At 41.6% G+C, this 21,845-nt stretch overlaps 1 protein-coding gene across 4 annotated transcripts in view; it reads left to right on the top strand.

The window, feature by feature from the left end:
• LOC106561749 (homer protein homolog 2) overlaps window positions 1-21,845 on the top strand; it is a 229,071-nt gene that overhangs the window by 188,471 nt on the left and 18,755 nt on the right. For all 4 annotated transcript variants that reach the window (XM_045689657.2, XM_045689655.2, XM_045689654.2 and 1 more), the window contains exons 5-7: window positions 8,986-9,125; window positions 10,315-10,471; window positions 14,366-14,476. In XM_045689657.2, coding sequence (XP_045545613.1) covers window positions 8,986-9,125; window positions 10,315-10,471; window positions 14,366-14,476 — 408 coding nt within the window. The remainder of the gene's footprint in view (window positions 1-8,985; window positions 9,126-10,314; window positions 10,472-14,365; window positions 14,477-21,845) is intronic.

The following is a 21,845-nucleotide window of genomic DNA, read 5'->3' as shown; positions in this document are numbered from 1 at the left end:
ACTATAACTACATGGTGTTTCAGAGCTGTTCAGTACTAACTAGCTGTTACTATAACTACATGGTGTTTCAGAGCTGTTCAGTACTAACTAGCTGTTACTATCTGACTGTTACTATAACTACATGGTGTTTCAGAGCTGTTCAGTACTAACTAGCTGTTACTATCTGACTGTTACTATAACTACATGGTGTTTCAGAGCTGTTCAGTACTAACTAGCTGTTACTATCTGACTGTTACTATAACTACATGTTGTTTCAGAGCTGTTCAGTACTAACTAGCTGTTACTGTAACTACATGGTGTTTCAGAGCTGTTCAGTACTAACTAGCTGTTACTATCTGACTGTTACTATAACTACATGGTGTTTCAGAGCTGTTCAGTACTAACTAGCTGTTACTATAACTACATGGTGTTTCAGAGCTGTTCAGTACTAACTAGCTGTTACTATAACTACATGGTGTTTCAGAGCTGTTCAGTACTAACTAGCTGTTACTATCTGACTGTTACTATAACTACATGGTGTTTCAGAGCTGTTCAGTACTAACTAGCTGTTACTATAACTACATGGTGTTTCAGAGCTGTTCAGTACTAACTAGCTGTTACTATCTGACTGTTACTATAACTACATGGTGTTTCAGAGCTGTTCAGTACTAACTAGCTGTTACTATAACTACATGGTGTTTCAGAGCTGTTCAGTACTAACTAGCTGTTACTATCTGACTGTTACTATAACTACATGGTGTTTCAGAGCTGTTCAGTACTAACTAGCTGTTACTATAACTACATGGTGTTTCAGAGCTGTTCAGTACTAACTAGCTGTTACTATCTGACTGTTACTATAACTACATGGTGTTTCAGAGCTGTTCAGTACTAACTAGCTGTTACTATCTGACTGTTACTATAACTACATGGTGTTTCAGAGCTGTTCAGTACTAACTAGCTGTTACTATCTGACTGTTACTATAACTACATGGTGTTTCAGAGCTGTTCAGTACTAACTAGCTGTTACTATAACTACATGGTGTTTCAGAGCTGTTCAGTGCTAACTAGCTGTTACTATCTGACTGTTACTATAACTACATGGTGTTTCAGAGCTGTTCAGTACTAACTAGCTGTTACTATAACTACATGGTGTTTCAGAGCTGTTCAGTACTAACTAGCTGTTACTATAACTACATGGTGTTTCAGAGCGGTTCAGTAATAACTAGCTGTTACTATAACTACATGGTGTTTCAGAGCTGTTCAGTACTAACTAGCTGTTACTATAACTACATGGTGTTTCATAGCTGTTCAGTGCTAACTAGCTGTTACTATCTGACTGTTACTATAACTACATGGTGTTTCAGAGCTGTTCACTACTAACAAGCTGTTACTATAACGACATGGTGTTTCAGAGCTGTTCAGTGCTAACTAGCTGTTACTATCTGACTGTTACTATAACTACATGGTGTTTCAGAGCTGTTCAGTACTAACTAGCTGTTACTATAACTACATGGTATTTCAGAGCTGTTCAGTACTAACTAGCTGTTACTATCTGACTGTTACTATAACTACATGGTGTTTCAGAGCTGTTCAGTACTAACTAGCTGTTACTATCTGACTGTTACTATAACTACATGGTGTTTCAGAGCTGTTCAGTACTAACCAGCTGTTACTATCTGACTGTTACTATAACTACATGGTGTTTCAGAGCTGTTCAGTACTAACTAGCTGTTACTATCTGACTGTTACTATAACTACATGTTGTTTCAGAGCTGTTCAGTACTAACTAGCTGTTACTGTAACTACATGGTGTTTCAGAGCTGTTCAGTACTAACTAGCTGTTACTATCTGACTGTTACTATAACTACATGGTGTTTCAGAGCTGTTCAGTACTAACTAGCTGTTACTATAACTACATGGTGTTTCAGAGCTGTTCAGTACTAACTAGCTGTTACTATCTGACTGTTACTATAACTACATGTTGTTTCAGAGCTGTTCAGTACTAACTAGCTGTTACTATAACTACATGGTGTTTCAGAGCTGTTCAGTACTAACTAGCTGGTACTATCTGACTGTTACTATAACTACATGGTGTTTCAGAGCTGTTCAGTACTAACTAGCTGTTACTATAACTACATGGTGTTTCAGAGCTGTTCAGTACTAACTAGCTGTTACTATCTGACTGTTACTATAACTTCATGGTGTTTCAGAGCTGTTCAGTACTAACTAGCTGTTACTATCTGACTTACTTTAACTACATGGTGTTTCAGAGCTGTTCAGTACTAACTAGCTGTTACTATAACTACATGGTGTTTCAGAGCTGTTCAGTACTAACTAGCTGTTACTATCTGACTGTTACTATAACTACATGGTGTTTCAGAGCTGTTCAGTACTAACTAGCTGTTACTCTCTGACTGTTACTATAACTACATGGTGTTTCAGAGCTGTTCAGTACTAACTAGCTGTTACTATCTGACTGTTACTATAACTACATGTTGTTTCAGAGCTGTTCAGTACTAACTAGCTGTTAATGTAACTACATGGTGTTTCAGAGCTGTTCAGTACTAACTAGCTGTTACTATCTGACTGTTACTATAACTACATGGTGTTTCAGAGCTGTTCAGTACTAACTAGCTGTTACTATAACTACATGGTGTTTCAGAGCTGTTCAGTACTAACTAGCTGTTACTATCTGACTGTTACTATAACTACATGTTGATTCAGAGCTGTTCAGTACTAACTAGCTGTTACTATAACTACATGGTGTTTCAGAGCTGTTCAGTGCTAACTAGCTGTTACTATCTGACTGTTACTATAACTACATGGTGTTTCAGAGCTGTTCAGTACTAACTAGCTGTTACTATAACTACATGGTGTTTCAGAGCTGTTCAGTACTAACTAGCTGTTACTATCTGACTGTTACTATAACTACATGGTGTTTCAGAGCTGTTCAGTACTAACTAGCTGTTACTATCTGACTGTTACTATAACTACATGGTGTTTCAGAGCTGTTCAGTACTAACTAGCTGTTACTATCTGACTGTTACTATAACTACATGGTGTTTCAGAGCTGTTCAGTACTAACTAGCTGTTACTATAACTACATGGTGTTTCATAGCTGTTCAGTGCTAACTAGCTGTTACTATCTGACTGTTACTATAACTACATGGTGTTTCAGAGCTGTTCAGTACTAACAAGCTGTTACTATAACTACATGGTGTTTCAGAGCTGTTCAGTGCTAACTAGCTGTTACTATCTGACTGTTACTATAACTACATGGTGTTTCAGAGCTGTTCAGTACTAACTAGCTGTTACTATAACTACATGGTATTTCAGAGCTGTTCAGTACTAACTAGCTGTTACTATCTGACTGTTACTATAACTACATGGTGTTTCAGAGCTGTTCAGTACTAACTAGCTGTTACTATCTGACTGTTACTATAACTACATGGTGTTTCAGAGCTGTTCAGTACTAACCAGCTGTTACTATCTGACTGTTACTATAACTACATGGTGTTTCAGAGCTGTTCAGTACTAACTAGCTGTTACTATCTGACTGTTACTATAACTACATGTTGTTTCAGAGCTGTTCAGTACTAACTAGCTGTTACTGTAACTACATGGTGTTTCAGAGCTGTTCAGTACTAACTAGCTGTTACTATCTGACTGTTACTATAACTACATGGTGTTTCAGAGCTGTTCAGTACTAACTAGCTGTTACTATAACTACATGGTGTTTCAGAGCTGTTCAGTACTAACTAGCTGTTACTATCTGACTGTTACTATAACTACATGTTGTTTCAGAGCTGTTCAGTACTAACTAGCTGTTACTATAACTACATGGTGTTTCAGAGCTGTTCAGTACTAACTAGCTGGTACTATCTGACTGTTACTATAACTACATGGTGTTTCAGAGCTGTTCAGTACTAACTAGCTGTTACTATAACTACATGGTGTTTCAGAGCTGTTCAGTACTAACTAGCTGTTACTATCTGACTGTTACTATAACTTCATGGTGTTTCAGAGCTGTTCAGTACTAACTAGCTGTTACTATCTGACTTACTATAACTACATGGTGTTTCAGAGCTGTTCAGTACTAACTAGCTGTTACTATAACTACATGGTGTTTCAGAGCTGTTCAGTACTAACTAGCTGTTACTATCTGACTGTTACTATAACTACATGGTGTTTCAGAGCTGTTCAGTACTAACTAGCTGTTACTATAACTACATGGTGTTTCAGAGCTGTTCAGTACTAACTAGCTGTTACTATCTTACTGTTACTATAACTACATGGTGTTTCAGAGCTGTTCAGTACTAACTAGCTGTTACTATCTGACTGTTACTATAACTACATGGTGTTTCAGAGCTGTTCAGTACTAACTAGCTGTTACTATCTGACTGTTACCATAACTATATGGTGTTTCAGAGCTGTTCAGTACTAACTAGCTGTTACCATCTGACTGTTACTATAACTACATGGTGTTTCAGAGCTGTTCAGTACTAACTAGCTGTTACTATAACTACATGGTGTTTCAGAGCTGTTCAGTACTAACTAGCTGTTACTATCTGACTGTTACTATAACTACATGGTGTTTCAGAGCTGTTCAGTACTAACTAGCTGTTACTATCTGACTGTTATACTATAACTACATGGTGTTTCAGAGCTGTTCAGTACTAACTAGCTGTTACCATAACTACATGGTATTTCAGAGCTGTTCAGTACTAACTAGCTGTTACCATCTGACTGTTACTATAACTACATGGTGTTTCAGAGCTGTTCAGTACTAACTAGCTGTTACTATAACTACATGGTGTTTCAGAGCTGTTCAGTACTAACTAGCTGTTACTATCTGACTGTTACTATAACTACATGGTGTTTCAGAGCTGTTCAGTACTAACTAGCTGTTACTATCTGACTGTTACTATAACTACATGGTGTTTCAGAGCTGTTCAGTACTAACTAGCTGTTACCATAACTACATGGTGTTTCAGAGCTGTTCAGTACTAACTAGCTGTTACTATCTGACTGTTATACTATAACTACATGGTGTTTCAGAGCTGTTCAGTACTAACTAGCTGTTACCATAACTACATGGTATTTCAGAGCTGTTCAGTACTAACTAGCTGTTACCATCTGACTGTTACTATAACTACATGGTGTTTCAGAGCTGTTCAGTACTAACTAGCTGTTACTATAACTACATGGTGTTTCAGAGCTGTTCAGTACTAACTAGCTGTTACTATCTGACTGTTACTATAACTACATGGTGTTTCAGAGCTGTTCAGTACTAACTAGCTGTTACTATCTGACTGTTACTATAACTACATGGTGTTTCAGAGCTGTTCAGTACTAACTAGCTGTTACCATAACTACATGGTGTTTCAGAGCTGTTCAGTACTAACTAGCTGTTACTATCTGACTGTTACTATAACTACATGGTGTTTCAGAGCTGTTCAGTACTAACTAGCTGTTACTATCTGGCTGTTACTATAACTACAAGGTGTTTCAGAGCTGTTCAGTACTAACTAGCTGTTACTATCTGACTGTTACTATAACTACATGGTGTTTCAGAGCTGTTCAGTACTAACTAGCTGGTACTATCTGACTGTTACTATAACTACATGGTGTTTCAGAGCTGTTCAGTACTAACTAGCTGTTACTATAACTACATGGTGTTTCAGAGCTGTTCAGTACTAACTAGCTGTTACTATCTGACTGTTACTATAACTTCATGGTGTTTCAGAGCTGTTCAGTACTAACTAGCTGTTACTATCTGACTTACTATAACTACATGGTGTTTCAGAGCTGTTCAGTACTAACTAGCTGTTACTATAACTACATGGTGTTTCAGAGCTGTTCAGTACTAACTAGCTGTTACTATCTGACTGTTACTATAACTACATGGTGTTTCAGAGCTGTTCAGTACTAACTAGCTGTTACTATAACTACATGGTGTTTCAGAGCTGTTCAGTACTAACTAGCTGTTACTATCTTACTGTTACTATAACTACATGGTGTTTCAGAGCTGTTCAGTACTAACTAGCTGTTACTATCTGACTGTTACTATAACTACATGGTGTTTCAGAGCTGTTCAGTACTAACTAGCTGTTACTATCTGACTGTTACTATAACTACATGGTGTTTCAGAGCTGTTCAGTACTAACTAGCTGTTACTATCTGACTGTTACCATAACTATATGGTGTTTCAGAGCTGTTCAGTACTAACTAGCTGTTACCATCTGACTGTTACTATAACTACATGGTGTTTCAGAGCTGTTCAGTACTAACTAGCTGTTACTATAACTACATGGTGTTTCAGAGCTGTTCAGTACTAACTAGCTGTTACTATCTGACTGTTACTATAACTACATGGTGTTTCAGAGCTGTTCAGTACTAACTAGCTGTTACTATCTGACTGTTACTATAACTACATGGTGTTTCAGAGCTGTTCAGTACTAACTAGCTGTTACCATAACTACATGGTGTTTCAGAGCTGTTCAGTACTAACTAGCTGTTACTATCTGACTGTTATACTATAACTACATGGTGTTTCAGAGCTGTTCAGTACTAACTAGCTGTTACCATAACTACATGGTATTTCAGAGCTGTTCAGTACTAACTAGCTGTTACCATCTGACTGTTACTATAACTACATGGTGTTTCAGAGCTGTTCAGTACTAACTAGCTGTTACTATAACTACATGGTGTTTCAGAGCTGTTCAGTACTAACTAGCTGTTACTATCTGACTGTTACTATAACTACATGGTGTTTCAGAGCTGTTCAGTACTAACTAGCTGTTACTATCTGACTGTTACTATAACTACATGGTGTTTCAGAGCTGTTCAGTACTAACTAGCTGTTACCATAACTACATGGTGTTTCAGAGCTGTTCAGTACTAACTAGCTGTTACTATCTGACTGTTACTATAACTACATGGTGTTTCAGAGCTGTTCAGTACTAACTAGCTGTTACTATCTGGCTGTTACTATAACTACAAGGTGTTTCAGAGCTGTTCAGTACTAACTAGCTGTTACTATCTGACTGTTACTATAACTACATGGTGTTTCAGAGCTGTTCAGTACTAACTAGCTGGTACTATCTGACTGTTACTATAACTACATGGTGTTTCAGAGCTGTTCAGTACTAACTAGCTGTTACTATAACTACATGGTGTTTCAGAGCTGTTCAGTACTAACTAGCTGTTACTATCTGACTGTTACTATAACTTCATGGTGTTTCAGAGCTGTTCAGTACTAACTAGCTGTTACTATCTGACTTACTATAACTACATGGTGTTTCAGAGCTGTTCAGTACTAACTAGCTGTTACTATAACTACATGGTGTTTCAGAGCTGTTCAGTACTAACTAGCTGTTACTATCTGACTGTTACTATAACTACATGGTGTTTCAGAGCTGTTCAGTACTAACTAGCTGTTACTATAACTACATGGTGTTTCAGAGCTGTTCAGTACTAACTAGCTGTTACTATCTTACTGTTACTATAACTACATGGTGTTTCAGAGCTGTTCAGTACTAACTAGCTGTTACTATCTGACTGTTACTATAACTACATGGTGTTTCAGAGCTGTTCAGTACTAACTAGCTGTTACTATCTGACTGTTACTATAACTACATGGTGTTTCAGAGCTGTTCAGTACTAACTAGCTGTTACTATCTGACTGTTACCATAACTATATGGTGTTTCAGAGCTGTTCAGTACTAACTAGCTGTTACCATCTGACTGTTACTATAACTACATGGTGTTTCAGAGCTGTTCAGTACTAACTAGCTGTTACTATAACTACATGGTGTTTCAGAGCTGTTCAGTACTAACTAGCTGTTACTATCTGACTGTTACTATAACTACATGGTGGTTCAGAGCTGTTCAGTACTAACTAGCTGTTACTATCTGACTGTTATACTATAACTACATGGTGTTTCAGAGCTGTTCAGTACTAACTAGCTGTTACCATAACTACATGGTATTTCAGAGCTGTTCAGTACTAACTAGCTGTTACCATCTGACTGTTACTATAACTACATGGTGTTTCAGAGCTGTTCAGTACTAACTAGCTGTTACTATAACTACATGGTGTTTCAGAGCTGTTCAGTACTAACTAGCTGTTACTATCTGACTGTTACTATAACTACATGGTGTTTCAGAGCTGTTCAGTACTAACTAGCTGTTACTATCTGACTGTTATACTATAACTACATGGTGTTTCAGAGCTGTTCAGTACTAACTAGCTGTTACCATAACTACATGGTATTTCAGAGCTGTTCAGTACTAACTAGCTGTTACCATCTGACTGTTACTATAACTACATGGTGTTTCAGAGCTGTTCAGTACTAACTAGCTGTTACTATAACTACATGGTGTTTCAGAGCTGTTCAGTACTAACTAGCTGTTACTATCTGGCTGTTACTATAACTACAAGGTGTTTCAGAGCTGTTCAGTACTAACTAGCTGTTACTATCTGACTGTTACTATAACTACATGGTGTTTCAGAGCTGTTCAGTACTAACTAGCTGTTACTATAACTGCATGGTGTTTCAGAGCTGTTCAGTACTAACTAGCTGTTACTATCTGACTGTTACTATAACTACATGGTGTTTCAGAGCTGTTCAGTACTAACTAGCTGTTACTATCTGGCTGTTACTATAACTACAAGGTGTTTCAGAGCTGTTCAGTACTAACTAGCTGTTACTATCTGACTGTTACGATTACTACATGGTGTTTCAGAGCTGTTCAGTACTAACTAGCTGTTACTATCTGACTGTTACTATAACTACATGGTGTTTCAGAGCTGTTCAGTACTAACTAGCTGTTACTATCTGACTGTTACTATAACTACATGGTGTTTCAGAGCTATTCAGTACTAACTAGCTGTTACTATCTGACTGTTACTATGACTACAGATGGCAGGAGTCAGACTCAGCTCTATGAAGCAGAATCATCCTCTGGTATCTGACATGATAAATTCTCCTCCCCCTCATCCAGGAGTCGGGTCGTGAGACCCCCTCGTCCACCCAGGCCTCCAGCATCAACGGGACGGACGATGAGAAGATCTCCCACGGAGGACCGGAGACCGCAGTGCTGATGAGCGAGAATGACAAACTCAAGACCACTGTGGAACAGAGGTAAGGATGGAGGGGGAGAGGTAAGGAGGGAGGAAGGGGTGTGGGAGAGTTTAGGAGGGAGGTAGGGTGAGAGGTAAGGAGGGAGGGAGGATAGAGGGAGGGAGGGGAGGGGGAGAGGTAAGGAAGGAGGGAGGGAGGGGGAAAGGTAAAGAGGGGTAGGGGGAGAGGTAAAGAGGGAGGGAGAGAGGGCGGGAGGTAGGGGTAAGGAGGTAGGGGGAGAGGTAGATAAGGAGGGAGGGATAGAGGTAGGTAAGGAGAGGGGGTAGGGAGTTACCAACAGACTCAAGACCACCGTGGAACAGAGGTCAGTAAACAGTTCAACACACATCATAGAACGTGGAGAACCCACAGAACATTGAGTTCAGGTGAAGTTAAAAGACCTTCAATACCCTAGTAGGTGGTGGTAATGGAAGGCCAAGTTTGAGGCTTTCCAGGTAGTTTACAAATCTCTAACAACATCAGCTTGCTGCAGAGAGATGGAAGGTATTAGTCCATGGACTACAGACTGCTTAGAGCAGCGAAGACAGATTCTGTTACGTAAACCAACTGCCAGGGAATGATCTGACACATGATGTTGTAGAAAGCGGTGGTACGGGTTTGTCTGCATTCGTTAGTATGGAGCTAGATTTAACCCAACCAACCAGCCATGCACACTGAAAGAAACAGCCATGCACACTGAAAGAAACAGCCATGCACACTGAAAGAAACAGCCATGCACACTGAAAGAAACAGCCATGCACACTGAAAGAAACAGCCATGCACACTGAAAGAAACAGCCATGCACACTGAAAGAAACAGCCATTCACAAAGCAAGAACCATGTGACTTTATATGCATATTGGTAGGTTTTGACTGTAAATTATGTCGAAAACAATCTCTCTCCTCCCACTCTCTCTCTCCCCCTCTCTCTCTCTCTCTCCCCCTCTCTCTCTTCTCCCCCTCTCTCTCTTCTCTCTCTTCTCTCCCCCTCTCTCTTCTCCCCAACTATCTCTCTTTTCTCCCCCTCTCCCTCTTCTCCCCCTTTCTCTCTTCTCTCTTCTCCCCCTCTCTCTTCTCCCCAACTCTCTCTCTTCTCCCCAACTCTCTCTCTTTTCTACCCTCTCTCTTCTCTTCTCTCCCCCTCTTCTCTCCCCTCTCTTCTCTCCCCTTTTTTCTCCCCCCTCTCTCTCTCTATTTTATCTCCCCCCCAGTAACACCAATGCTAAGAAGTTGGAGACAGAACTCCAGACTCTACGGGACAGTAATGCTCGGCTGGTAGATGCGCTAACAGAGTCCTCCGCTAACGTAGAGATGTGGAAGAAACAACTCAGCACCTGCAAGGAGGAGAGCGACACACTGAGGGAAAAGGTAATATAGAGGATCCTACGTAGAGCTATCTATATAGACACTATAGAGGACCCTACCATAGAGCTATCTATATAGACACTATAGAGGACCCTACCATAGAGCTATCTATATAGACACTATAGAGGACCCTACCATAGAGCTATCTATATAGACACTATAGAGGACCCTACCATAGAGCTATCTACATAGACACTATAGAGGATCCTACCATAGAGCTATCTACATAGACACTATAGAGGACCCTACCATAGAGCTATCTACATAGACACTAGAGGATCCTACCATAGAGCTATCTACATAGAGACACTATAGAGGACCCTACGTAGAGCTATCTACATAGACACTATAGAGGTCACATCTCCTCTGATCTAGAGCTACAGATCTACATAGAGCAGCACTAATAACAGGGAAAACATTCATTAGTTGTCTCAAAAAGAACATTGATGAATGAAAATGTATGGATATAAGTTCCAATAATTCTAATGGAAGCTTTTGGAGTTGTAGAATGTTCTGAATCATGTCTGATTCTAAACCAAACAGAAGTTATAGCAGTTAGCATGCTGAGCTAGTTCCTTTGGTCACATATCTAACTCCAGTTTCTCTTACTGTCTCAAAAGCCACCATACAGATAAACTGTACATTAGAATGATGATCTGTTGTACTGTCTGCAGGGAGGCAGGGAACAGTAGGACTCCTGTCAATTACAGCTAATTTCACTTTCAGATCAGAGTGTGGGATGCTGCTAAGGCATGGCTGCTGAGGCATGGCTGCTGAGGCATGGCTACTGGACTCAAAAATCACATTCCTTTTCTGCACTATAGTTACTATACGTAGGGTCCTCTATAGTGTCTCTATGTAGATAGCTCTATGTAGGGTCCTCTATAGTGTCTCTATGTAGATAGCTCTATGTAGGGTCCTCTATAGTGTCTCTATGTAGATAGCTCTATGTAGGGTCCTCTATAGTGTCTCTATGTAGATAGCTCTATGTAGGGTCCTCTATAGTGTCTCTATGTAGATAGCTCTATGTAGGGTCCTCTATAGTGTCTCTATGTATATAGCTCTATGTAGGGTCCTCTATAGTGTCTCTATGTAGATAGCTCTATGTAGGGTCCTCTATAGTGTCTCTATGTAGATAGCTCTATGTGTTGTCCTCTATAGTGTCTCTATGTAGATAGCTCTATGTAGGGTCCTCTATAGTGTCTCTATGTAGATAGCTCTATGTAGGATCCTCTATAGTGTCTATATAGATAGCTCTATGTAGGATCCTCTATAGTGTCTATATAGATAGCTCTATGTAGGATCCTCTATAGTGTCTATGTAGATAGCTCTACGTAGGGTCCTCTATAGTGTCTATGTAGATAGCTCTATGTAGGGTCCTCTATAGTGTCTATGTAGATAGCTCTATGTAGGGTCCTCTATAGTGTCTATGTAGATAGCTCTATGTAGGGTCCTCTATAGTGTCTCTATGTAGGGTCCTCTATAGTGTCTATGTAGATGGCTCTCTGTAGGGTCCTCTATAGTGTCTATGTAGATAGCTCTATGTAGGGTCCTCTATAGTGTCTATGTAGATAGCTCTATGTAGAGTCCTCTATAGTGTCTATGTAGATAGCTCTATGTAGGGTCCTCTATAGTGTCTATGTAGATAGCTCTATGTAGGGTCCTCTGTAGTGTCTCTATGTAGGGTCCTCTATAGTGTCTATGTAGATAGCTCTATGTAGGGTCCTCTATAGTGTCTATGTAGATAGCTCTATGTAGGGTCCTCTATAGTGTCCATGTAGATAGCTCTATGTAGGGTCCTCTATAGTGTCCATGTAGATAGCTCTATGTAGGGTCCTCTATAGTGTCCATGTAGATAGCTCTATGTAGGGTCCTCTATAGTGTCTATGTAGATAGCTCTATGTAGGGTCCTCGCAGATTCTCCAGTTTGCCCACGGAAGTCTGTTACGACGCCGAACTGCAGTCCGCTCAAAACCCCGGTGAGGACGACGAGCACGCAGATGAGCTTCCCTTAGACGGTTTCTGACAGTTTCTGCAGAAATTCTTCGGGTTGTGCAAACCTACAGTTTCATCAGCTGTCTGGGTGGCTGGTCTCAGACGATCCCACAGTTTCATCAGCTGTCTGGGTGGCTGGTCTCAGATGATCCCACAGTTTCATCAGCTGTCCGGGTGGCTGGTCTCAGATGATCCCACAGTTTCATCAGCTGTCTGGGTGGCTGGTCTCAGACGATCCCTCAGTTGAAGAAGCTGGATGTGGAGGTCATGGGTTGGCGTGGTTACACATGGTCTGCGGTTGTGAGGCAGGTTGGACGCGGCTTATGGTAGAGAAATGAACATTACATTCTCGTACAACAGCTCTGTTGGACATTCCTGCAGTCAGCATGCCAATTGCACGCTCTCTCAAAACTTGAGACATCTTTGGTGTTGTGATGTGACAAAACTGCCTATTTTAGACTGTCTTTTTATTGTCCTCAGCACAAGGTGCACCTGTGTAATGATCATGCTGTTTAATCAGCTTCTTGATATGCCACACCTGTCAGATGGAAGGATTATTTTGGCAAAGGAGAAATGCTCACTAACAGGGATGTAAACACAATTGTGCACAAAATGTACGATCTCTCTCCTCTTGCTCCTCTTGCTCCTCTCTCTCCCTCTTGCTCCTCTCTCTCCCTCTTGCTCCTCTCTCTCCTCCTGCTCCTCTCTCTCCTCCTGCTCCTCTCTCTCCCCCTGCTCCTCTCTCTCCCCCTGCTCCTCTCTCCTCCTCCTCCTCTCTCCCCCTCCTCCTCTCTCTCCCCCTGCTCCTCTCTCCTCCTCCTCCTCTCTCTCCCCCTGCTCCTCTCTCCTCCTCCTCTCTCCTCCTGCTCTATATCTCCTCCTTTCTCTCCTGCTCCTCTCTCCTCCTGCTCCTCTCTCCTCCTCCTCTCTCCTCCTCCTCTATAATCTCCTCCTGCTCTATATCTCCTCCTCCTCTCTCCTCCTCCTCTATAATCTCCTCCTGCTCTATATCTCCTCCTCCTCTCTCCTCCTCCTCTATATCACCTCCTGCTCCTCTCTCCTCCTCCTCTATATCTCCTCCTCCTCTATATCTCCTCCTCCTCTCTCCTCCTCCTCTATATCTCCTCCTGCTCTATATCTCCTCCTCCTCTCTATCTCCTCCTGCTCCTCTCTCCTCCTCCTCTATATCTCCTCCTCCTCTATATCTCCTCCTCTACTATATCTCCTCCTGCTCCTCTCTCCTCCTCCTCTATATCTCCTCCTGCTCTATATCTCCTCCTCCTCTCTCCTCCTCCTCTCTCCTCCTCCTCTATATCTCCTCCTGCTCCTCTCTCCTCCTCCTCTATATCTCCTCCTGCTCCTCTCTCCTCCTCCTCTATATCTCCACCTGCTCCTCTCTCCTCCTCCTCTATATCTCCTCCTCTTCTCTCCTCCTCCTCTATATCTCCTGCTCCTCTCTCCTCCTCCTCTATATCTCTTCCTCCTCATCTCCTCCTCCTCTATATCTCCTCCTCCTCTCTCCTCCTCTCTCCTCCTCCTCTATATCACCTCCTGCTCCTCTCTCCTCCTCCTCTATATCTCCTCCTCCTCTATATCTCCTCCTGCTCCTCTCTCCTCCTCCTCTATATCTCCTCCTGCTCTATATCTCCTCCTCCTCTCTCCTCCTCCTCTATATCTCCTCCTCCTCCTCTATATCTCCTCCTGCTCCTCTATATCTCCTGCTCCTCTATATCTCCTCCTCCTCTATATCTCCTCCTGCTCTCTCCTCCTCCTCTCTCCTCCTCCTCTATATCTCCTCCTGCTCCTCTCTCCTCCTCCTCCTCTATATCTCCTCCTGCTCCTCTCTCCTCCTCCTCTATATCTCCTCCTGCTCTATATCTCCTCCTCCTCTCTCTCCTGTAGATAGCAGAGTTGGAGTCTCAGTGTGAAAAGGCCAATGTGGAGAAGGAGAGGAACTCTAAGCTGACTGTACGAGTTCAGGAGCTGGAGATGGAGCTGCAGGACAAGGAACAGGTGGACACACACACACACACACACACACACACACACACACACACACACACACACACACACACACACACACACACACACACACACACTCACTTATGCGCTCTCACACACACAAAACTCCCACAGACACACACACGGTCTCATATGACAAGCCTGTAGTTTTGCTGACAGACAATATGCAAATACAACCCCATTATCCCTAAGGGACATGTTATCTCTATTACCACTCTGCCTCTCCCCCTCTACCTGTCTCTCTCCCCCTCTACCTGTCTCTCTCCCCCTCTACCTGTCTCTTTCCCACTCTACCTGTCTCTTTCCCACTCTACCTGTCTCTTTCCCACTCTACCTGTCTCTTTCCCACTCTACCTGTCTCTTTCCCACTCTACCAGTCTCTTTCCCACTCTACCTGTCTCTCCCCCACTCTACCTGTCTCTCCCCCACTCTACCTCTCTCCCCCTCTCTCTCAATCTCCACCCCTCCTCTCTACCTGTCTCTGTCCCTAAGGAGGGGATTATAGTCCAATAGAAGGTGGGTATTGTTGTGGGACCTTTGATGTCAGAACAATTATCTGTGGAAGTATTAGTCTCTCTCTTCCTTCTCTCTCTCTCTCTCTCTGTCTCTGTCTCTGTCTCTCTCTCTTCTCTCTCTCTCTCTTCTCTCTCTTCCTCCGCTCTCCCTCTTCCTCCTCTCTCTTCCTTCTCTCTCTCTCTTCCTTCTCTCTCTCTTCCTCCTCTCTCTCTCTCTCTGTCTCTCAGCTCTCAGCTCTCAATTCAAGTTCAGTTCAAAGGAATTTATTGGCATGAGAAACATTTACATTTGCACAGCATGTGAAATAAACCCTCTCTCTCTCCTCTCTGTGTGTAATGTCACATCAATACCTATTATCTATCAGTTTATTGCTGACTTCAGTGTTTTATAGGTATTCTATCTTCTCGTTCAAGAACACGCAGAGAAAAGGGGAGAAATGTGTATTATTCATAGTATTTACTGCGTATAGAAAATGTCTCTGGTAATGGCAGCTCTGACTCTATACCCGGTCCTGTTATTTCAGACCACATTAATAATGTTACTGTAATGCCACTGTTCTCTGCTCCTGTAGTCATTCTAAATGATACCAGGAACCCCAGGCACTGGGTCTGCCAGTAACATCGTCCCCATGTCACTTCTGCCCAGCTGCCAAGCAACTGCGGCCCCAAGATGGCTGGTTTATACGCACCCTGACATTTATTCCAGTTCGTCCCAATGAGGCTTTGAGCCGGCATGGCCGTGGTGATCAGGACTTCCGTTCATTAATGGATCAATACTGATTCTGCCTGCAGACACATTTCATTAGCTGGAACCATGTTTCCATCCACAGTTATGTCAGTAAAGTCATCCTGTATATAAAAGCTGGGATAGAAAGGACATTTTGCTAGGATTGTATAAATGCAGACAAATCATTTGTTAATTGGATCTTTTAGGTGGGATCTGTTTGTGTCTCTAAAATGAATGGTGGTGGAAACACATTTATGCACAAATATTTATATAGTAACCATCATTTTCAAGTAAACTTGGGAGTCTCACGCCATGATGTGGTGTGTGGTCCTCCCACTACGACCCGGGAAACGGCACAGTTTATTAGGCTACAGATTAAATGACTTCACAGTTTATTAGCCTACAGATTAAATGACTTCACAGTTTCTTAGGCTACAGATTAAATGACTTCACAGTTTATTAGGCTACAGATTAAATGACTTCACAGTTTCTTAGGCTACAGATTAAATGACTTCACAGTTTATTAGGCTATAGATTAAATGACTTCACAGTTTATTAGGCTACAGATTAAATGACTTCACAGTTTGTTAGACTACAGATTAAATGACTTCACAGTTTATTAGGCTACAGATTAAATGACTTCACAGTTTATTAGGCTACAGATTAAATGACTTCACAGTTTATTAGGCTACAGATTAAATGACTTCACAGTTTATTAGGCTACAGATTAAATTACTTCACAGTGTATTAGGCTACAGATTAAATGACTTCACAGTTTATTAGCCTACAGATTAAATGACTTCACAGTTTCTTAGGCTACAGATTAAATGACTTCACAGTTTATTAGGCTACAGATTAAATGACTTCACAGTTTATTAGGCTACAGATTAAATGACTTCACAGTTTATTAGGCTACAGATTAAATGACTTCACAGTTTATTAGCCTACAGATTAAATTACTTCACAGTGTATTAGGCTACAGATTAAATGACTTCACAGTTTATTAGGCTACAGATTAAATGACTTCACAGTTTCTTAGGCTACAGATTAAATGACTTCACAGTTTATTAGGCTACAGATTAAATGACTTCACAGTTTCTTAGGCTACAGATTAAATGACTTCACAGTTTATTAGGCTACAGATAAAATTACTTCACAGTTTATTAGACTACATATTAAATGACTTCACAGTCTATTAGGCTACAGATTAAATGACTTCACAGTGTATTGGGCTACAGATTAAATGACTTCACAGTGTATTGGGCTACAGATTAAATGACTTCACAGTTTATTAGGCTACAGATTAAATGACTTCACAGTTTGACTACAGATTAAATGACTTCACCGTGTATTAGACTACAGATTAAATGACTTCACAGTTTATTAGGCTACAGATTAAATGATTTCACAGTTTATTAGGCTACAGATTAAATGACTTCACAGTGTATTAGACTACAGATTAAATGACTTGCAGCCTGATGAATTTCACAGGTTGATGAAAGTGAACAGTGATGGTCCTTTCCAATAAATATTGATGGTCTGATTCTGGTGAGATGCTTGATTGCAGTTTCACAAATAAAAAATATTCTCTCTTCTCCATAATAATGTCATCATGTAGACTAGCCTCCCTGTATCTGGCAGCTATTGGCTAGAGTACATGTGCCCAGACCAGAGTAGAGACATGAGCTGTTTAACACAACAGTTTTTAACTAAACTATCGGTAGAATTGAGAATGCCATGGAAACACATTGAACTTTTAGATTTTTATTCTGTACATGAAAATATTTTGTGTGCACTACGTCATCACACACTGATTTGTATCAGCAACAAGTCAGTTTGGTGGAAACACCACTGGTGGGAAAATGTGCATATTTTCATTATTAATATTCTCATGAAAATATGTCACCGATTGGATGGAAACCGCTCTTTCTACTGCCCCTCCCCCGGACCTGTCTGGTTTCTCTCTCTTGGTCTCTCCCTCTCTCACCCTGTTGTTCTCTCTGTCTCTTTCTACTCCCCCTCCCCTCCCCTGGAACTGTCTGGTTTCTCTCTCTTGGTCTCTCCCTCTCTCTCACCCTGTTGTTCTCTCTTTCTACACCCCCCCCCCCCTCCCTGCCCCGGATCCTTCTAATCTCCCACTCTAGAGCTGATGGTCTGTCTGGTTTCTCTCTCTCTTGGTCACTCCCTATCTCTCTCTCTCTCTCTCTCTCTCTCTCTCTCTCTCTCTCTCTCTCTCTCTTCGCCCTGTCTCCCTCCCTCTTGTTCTCTCCCTTGCTCTTTCTCTCCACCCTGCTCTCTCTCTTGCTCTCTCTCTCCCTCTCGCTCTCTCTCTCTCTCTCTCTCTCTTTCGCCCTGTCTCCCTCCCTCTTGCTCTCTCCCTTGCTCTTTCTCTCCACCCTGCTCTCTCTTGCTCTCTCTCTCTCTCTCTCTCCCTCTCTCTCCGGTGGCAGGGTTGTCAGCGTGTTTTCCTTTCATGCTCTTGACAGGGGGATTTATTCAGCCGTGTGTGTGTGTGGGACTATTAGAAACCTATTGGTTTGGGCAGTAAATCACACTGACAAAGACTTTAAAGCTGAAACCAGTTTGATTTACACCTTGGATTTATTTCCTTCTGTTGATCCTGTTTTGATCATCATTTCATGAACCCTGATTGAACTCAGAGGTACGCGATGACAGAGAGATGGAGACAGAACCTGTCTGATGCACACACACACACAGCCCAGGTGCTTTTGCTGTAAGTGGGTCCTTTCCTCTGTGTCCTGCTGGGTCAGATGAACATTCTGACAGATCAGACTCCTGCTAAGTGGTCTCTTCTCTCTCACTTCCTCTCTCTCTCTCTGAATGGAGAGATGATTATGCTAACCAGGAGTGGCTGTAATGATGTCTCTAGGGTGGTGTAGTCCTACAAAGACAGGAGATGAGATCATGATTACTCTGAGAAGCATCATGATATTCTGTAATCGTCACGGCTAGTTTAGAAGCATCGTGACAGTGTCTGTAATCTTCACGGCTAGTTTAGAAGCATCATGACAGTGTCTGTAATCTTCACGGCTAGTTTAGAAGCATCATGACAGTGTCTGTAATCTTCACGGCTAGTTTAGAAGCATCATGACAGTGTCTGTAATCTTCACGGCTAGTTTAGAAGCATCATGACTGTCTGTAATCTTCACAGCTAGTTTAGAAGCATCATGACTGTCTGTAATCTTCACAGCTAGTTTAGAAGCATCATGACTGTCTGTAATCTTCACAGCTAGTTTAGAAGCATCATGACTGTCTGTAATCATCACAGCTAGTTTAAAAGCATCATGACAGTGTCTGTAATCTTCACGGCTAGTTTAGAAGCATCATGACTATGTCTGTAATCTTCACGGCTAGTTTAGAAGCATCATGATAGTCTGTAATCGTTACGGCTAGTTTAGAAGCATCATGACAGTGTCTGTAATCTTCACGGCTAGTTTAGAAGCATCATAATAGTCTGTAATCTTCACGGCTAGTTTAGAAGCATCATGATAGTCTGTAATCTTCACGGCTAGTTTAGAAGCATCATGATAGTCTGTAATCTTCACGGCTAGTTTAGAAGCATCATGACAGTGTCTGTAATCTTCACGGCTAGTTTAGAAGCATCATGAAAGTGTCTGTAATCTTTACGGCTAGTTTAGAAGCATCACGACAGTGTCTGTAATCTTTACGGCTAGTTTAGAAGCATCACGACAGTGTCTGTAATCTTCACGGGTAGTTTAGAAGCATCATGACAGTGTCTGTAATCTTTACGGCTAGTTTAGAAGCATCATGACAGTGTCTGTAATCTTCACGGCTAGTTTCGAAGCATCACGACAGTGTCTGTAATCTTCACGGCTAGTTTAGAAGCATCATGACAGTGTCTGTAATCTTCACGGCTAGTTTAGAAGCATCGTGACAGTGTCTGTAATCTTCACGGCTAGTTTAGAAGCATCGTGACAGTGTCTGTAATCTTCACGGCTAGTTTAGAAGCATCGTGACAGTGTCTGTAATCTTCACGGCTAGTTTAGAAGCATCGTGACAGTGTCTGTAATCTTCACGGCTAGTTTAGAAGCATCGTGACAGTGTCTGTAATCTTCACGGCTAGTTTAGAAGCATCGTGACAGTGTCTGTAATCGTCACGGCTAGTTTAGAAGCATCGTGACAGTGTCTGTAATCTTCACGGCTAGTTTAGAAGCATCGTGACAGTGTCTGTAATCTTCACGGCTAGTTTAGAAGCATCATGACTGTCTGTAATCGTCACAGCTAGTTTAGAAGCATCATGACAGTGTCTGTAATCTTCACAGCTAGTTTAGAAGCATCATGACTGTCTGTAATCTTCACAGCTAGTTTAAAAGCATCATGACAGTGTCTGTAATCTTCACGGCTAGTTTAGAAGCATCATGACTATGTCTGTAATCTTCACGGCTAGTTTAGAAGCATCATGATAGTCTGTAATCGTTACGGCTAGTTTAGAAGCATCATGACAGTGTCTGTAATCTTCACGGCTAGTTTAGAAGCATCATGACAGTGTCTGTAATCTTCATGGCTAGTTTAGAAGCATCATGACAGTGTCTGTAATCGTCACGGCTAGTTTAGAAGCATCGTGACAGTGTCTGTAATCGTCACGGCTAGTTTAGAAGCATCGTGACAGTGTCTGTAATCTTCACGGCTAGTTTAGAAGCATCGTGACAGTGTCTGTAATCTTCACGGCTAGTTTAGAAGCATCATGACTGTCTGTAATCGTCACAGCTAGTTTAGAAGCATCATGACAGTGTCTGTAATCTTCACAGCTAGTTTAGAAGCATCATGACTGTCTGTAATCTTCACAGCTAATTTAAAAGCATCATGACAGTGTCTGTAATCTTCACGGCTAGTTTAGAAGCATCATGACTATGTCTGTAATCTTCACGGCTAGTTTAGAAGCATCATGATAGTCTGTAATCGTTACGGCTAGTTTAGAAGCATCATGACAGTGTCTGTAATCTTCACGGCTAGTTTAGAAGCATCATGACAGTGTCTGTAATCTTCATGGCTAGTTTAGAAGCATCATGACAGTGTCTGTAATCGTCACGGCTAGTTTAGAAGCATCGTGACAGTGTCTGTAATCTTCACGGCGAGTTTAGAAGCATCGTGACAGTGTCTGTAATCTTCACGGCTAGTTTAGAAGCATCGTGACAGTGTCTGTAATCTTCACGGCTAGTTTAGAAGCATCGTGACAGTGTCTGTAATCTTCACGGCTAGTTTAGAAGCATCGTGACAGTGTCTGTAATCTTCACGGCTAGTTTAGAAGCATCGTGACAGTGTCTTTAATCTTCACGGCTAGTTTAGAAGCATCATGATAGTCTGTAATCTTCACGGGTAGTTTAGAAGCATCATGATAATCTGTAATCGTTACGGCTAGTTTAGAAGCATCAAGATAGTCTGTAAACTTCACGGCTAGTTTAGAAGCATCATGACAGTGTCTGTAAACTTCACGGCTAGTTTAGAAGCATCATGACAGTGTCTGTAAACTTCACGGCTAGTTTAGAAGCATCATGACAGTGTCTGTAATCTTCACGGCTAGTTTAGAAGCATCGTGACAGTGTCTGTAATCGTCACGGCTAGTTTAGAAGCATCGTGACAGTGTCTGTAATCTTCACAGCTAGTTTAGAAGCATCATGACTGTCTGTAATCTTCACAGCTAATTTAAAAGCATCATGACAGTGTCTGTAATCTTCACGGCTAGTTTAGAAGCATCATGACTATGTCTGTAATCTTCACGGCTAGTTTAGAAGCATCATGATAGTCTGTAATCGTTACGGCTAGTTTAGAAGCATCATGACAGTGTCTGTAATCTTCACGGCTAGTTTAGAAGCATCATGACAGTGTCTGTAATCTTCATGGCTAGTTTAGAAGCATCATGACAGTGTCTGTAATCGTCACGGCTAGTTTAGAAGCATCGTGACAGTGTCTGTAATCTTCACGGCGAGTTTAGAAGCATCGTGACAGTGTCTGTAATCTTCACGGCTAGTTTAGAAGCATCGTGACAGTGTCTGTAATCTTCACGGCTAGTTTAGAAGCATCGTGACAGTGTCTGTAATCTTCACGGCTAGTTTAGAAGCATCGTGACAGTGTCTGT

This window comes from Salmo salar, chromosome 11 (genome assembly GCF_965601325.2).
Source record: "Salmo salar chromosome 11, fSalSal1, whole genome shotgun sequence".
NCBI classification, from domain to species: Eukaryota; Metazoa; Chordata; class Actinopteri; order Salmoniformes; family Salmonidae; genus Salmo; species Salmo salar.
This window is presented reverse-complemented; position numbering and strand designations above follow the sequence as displayed.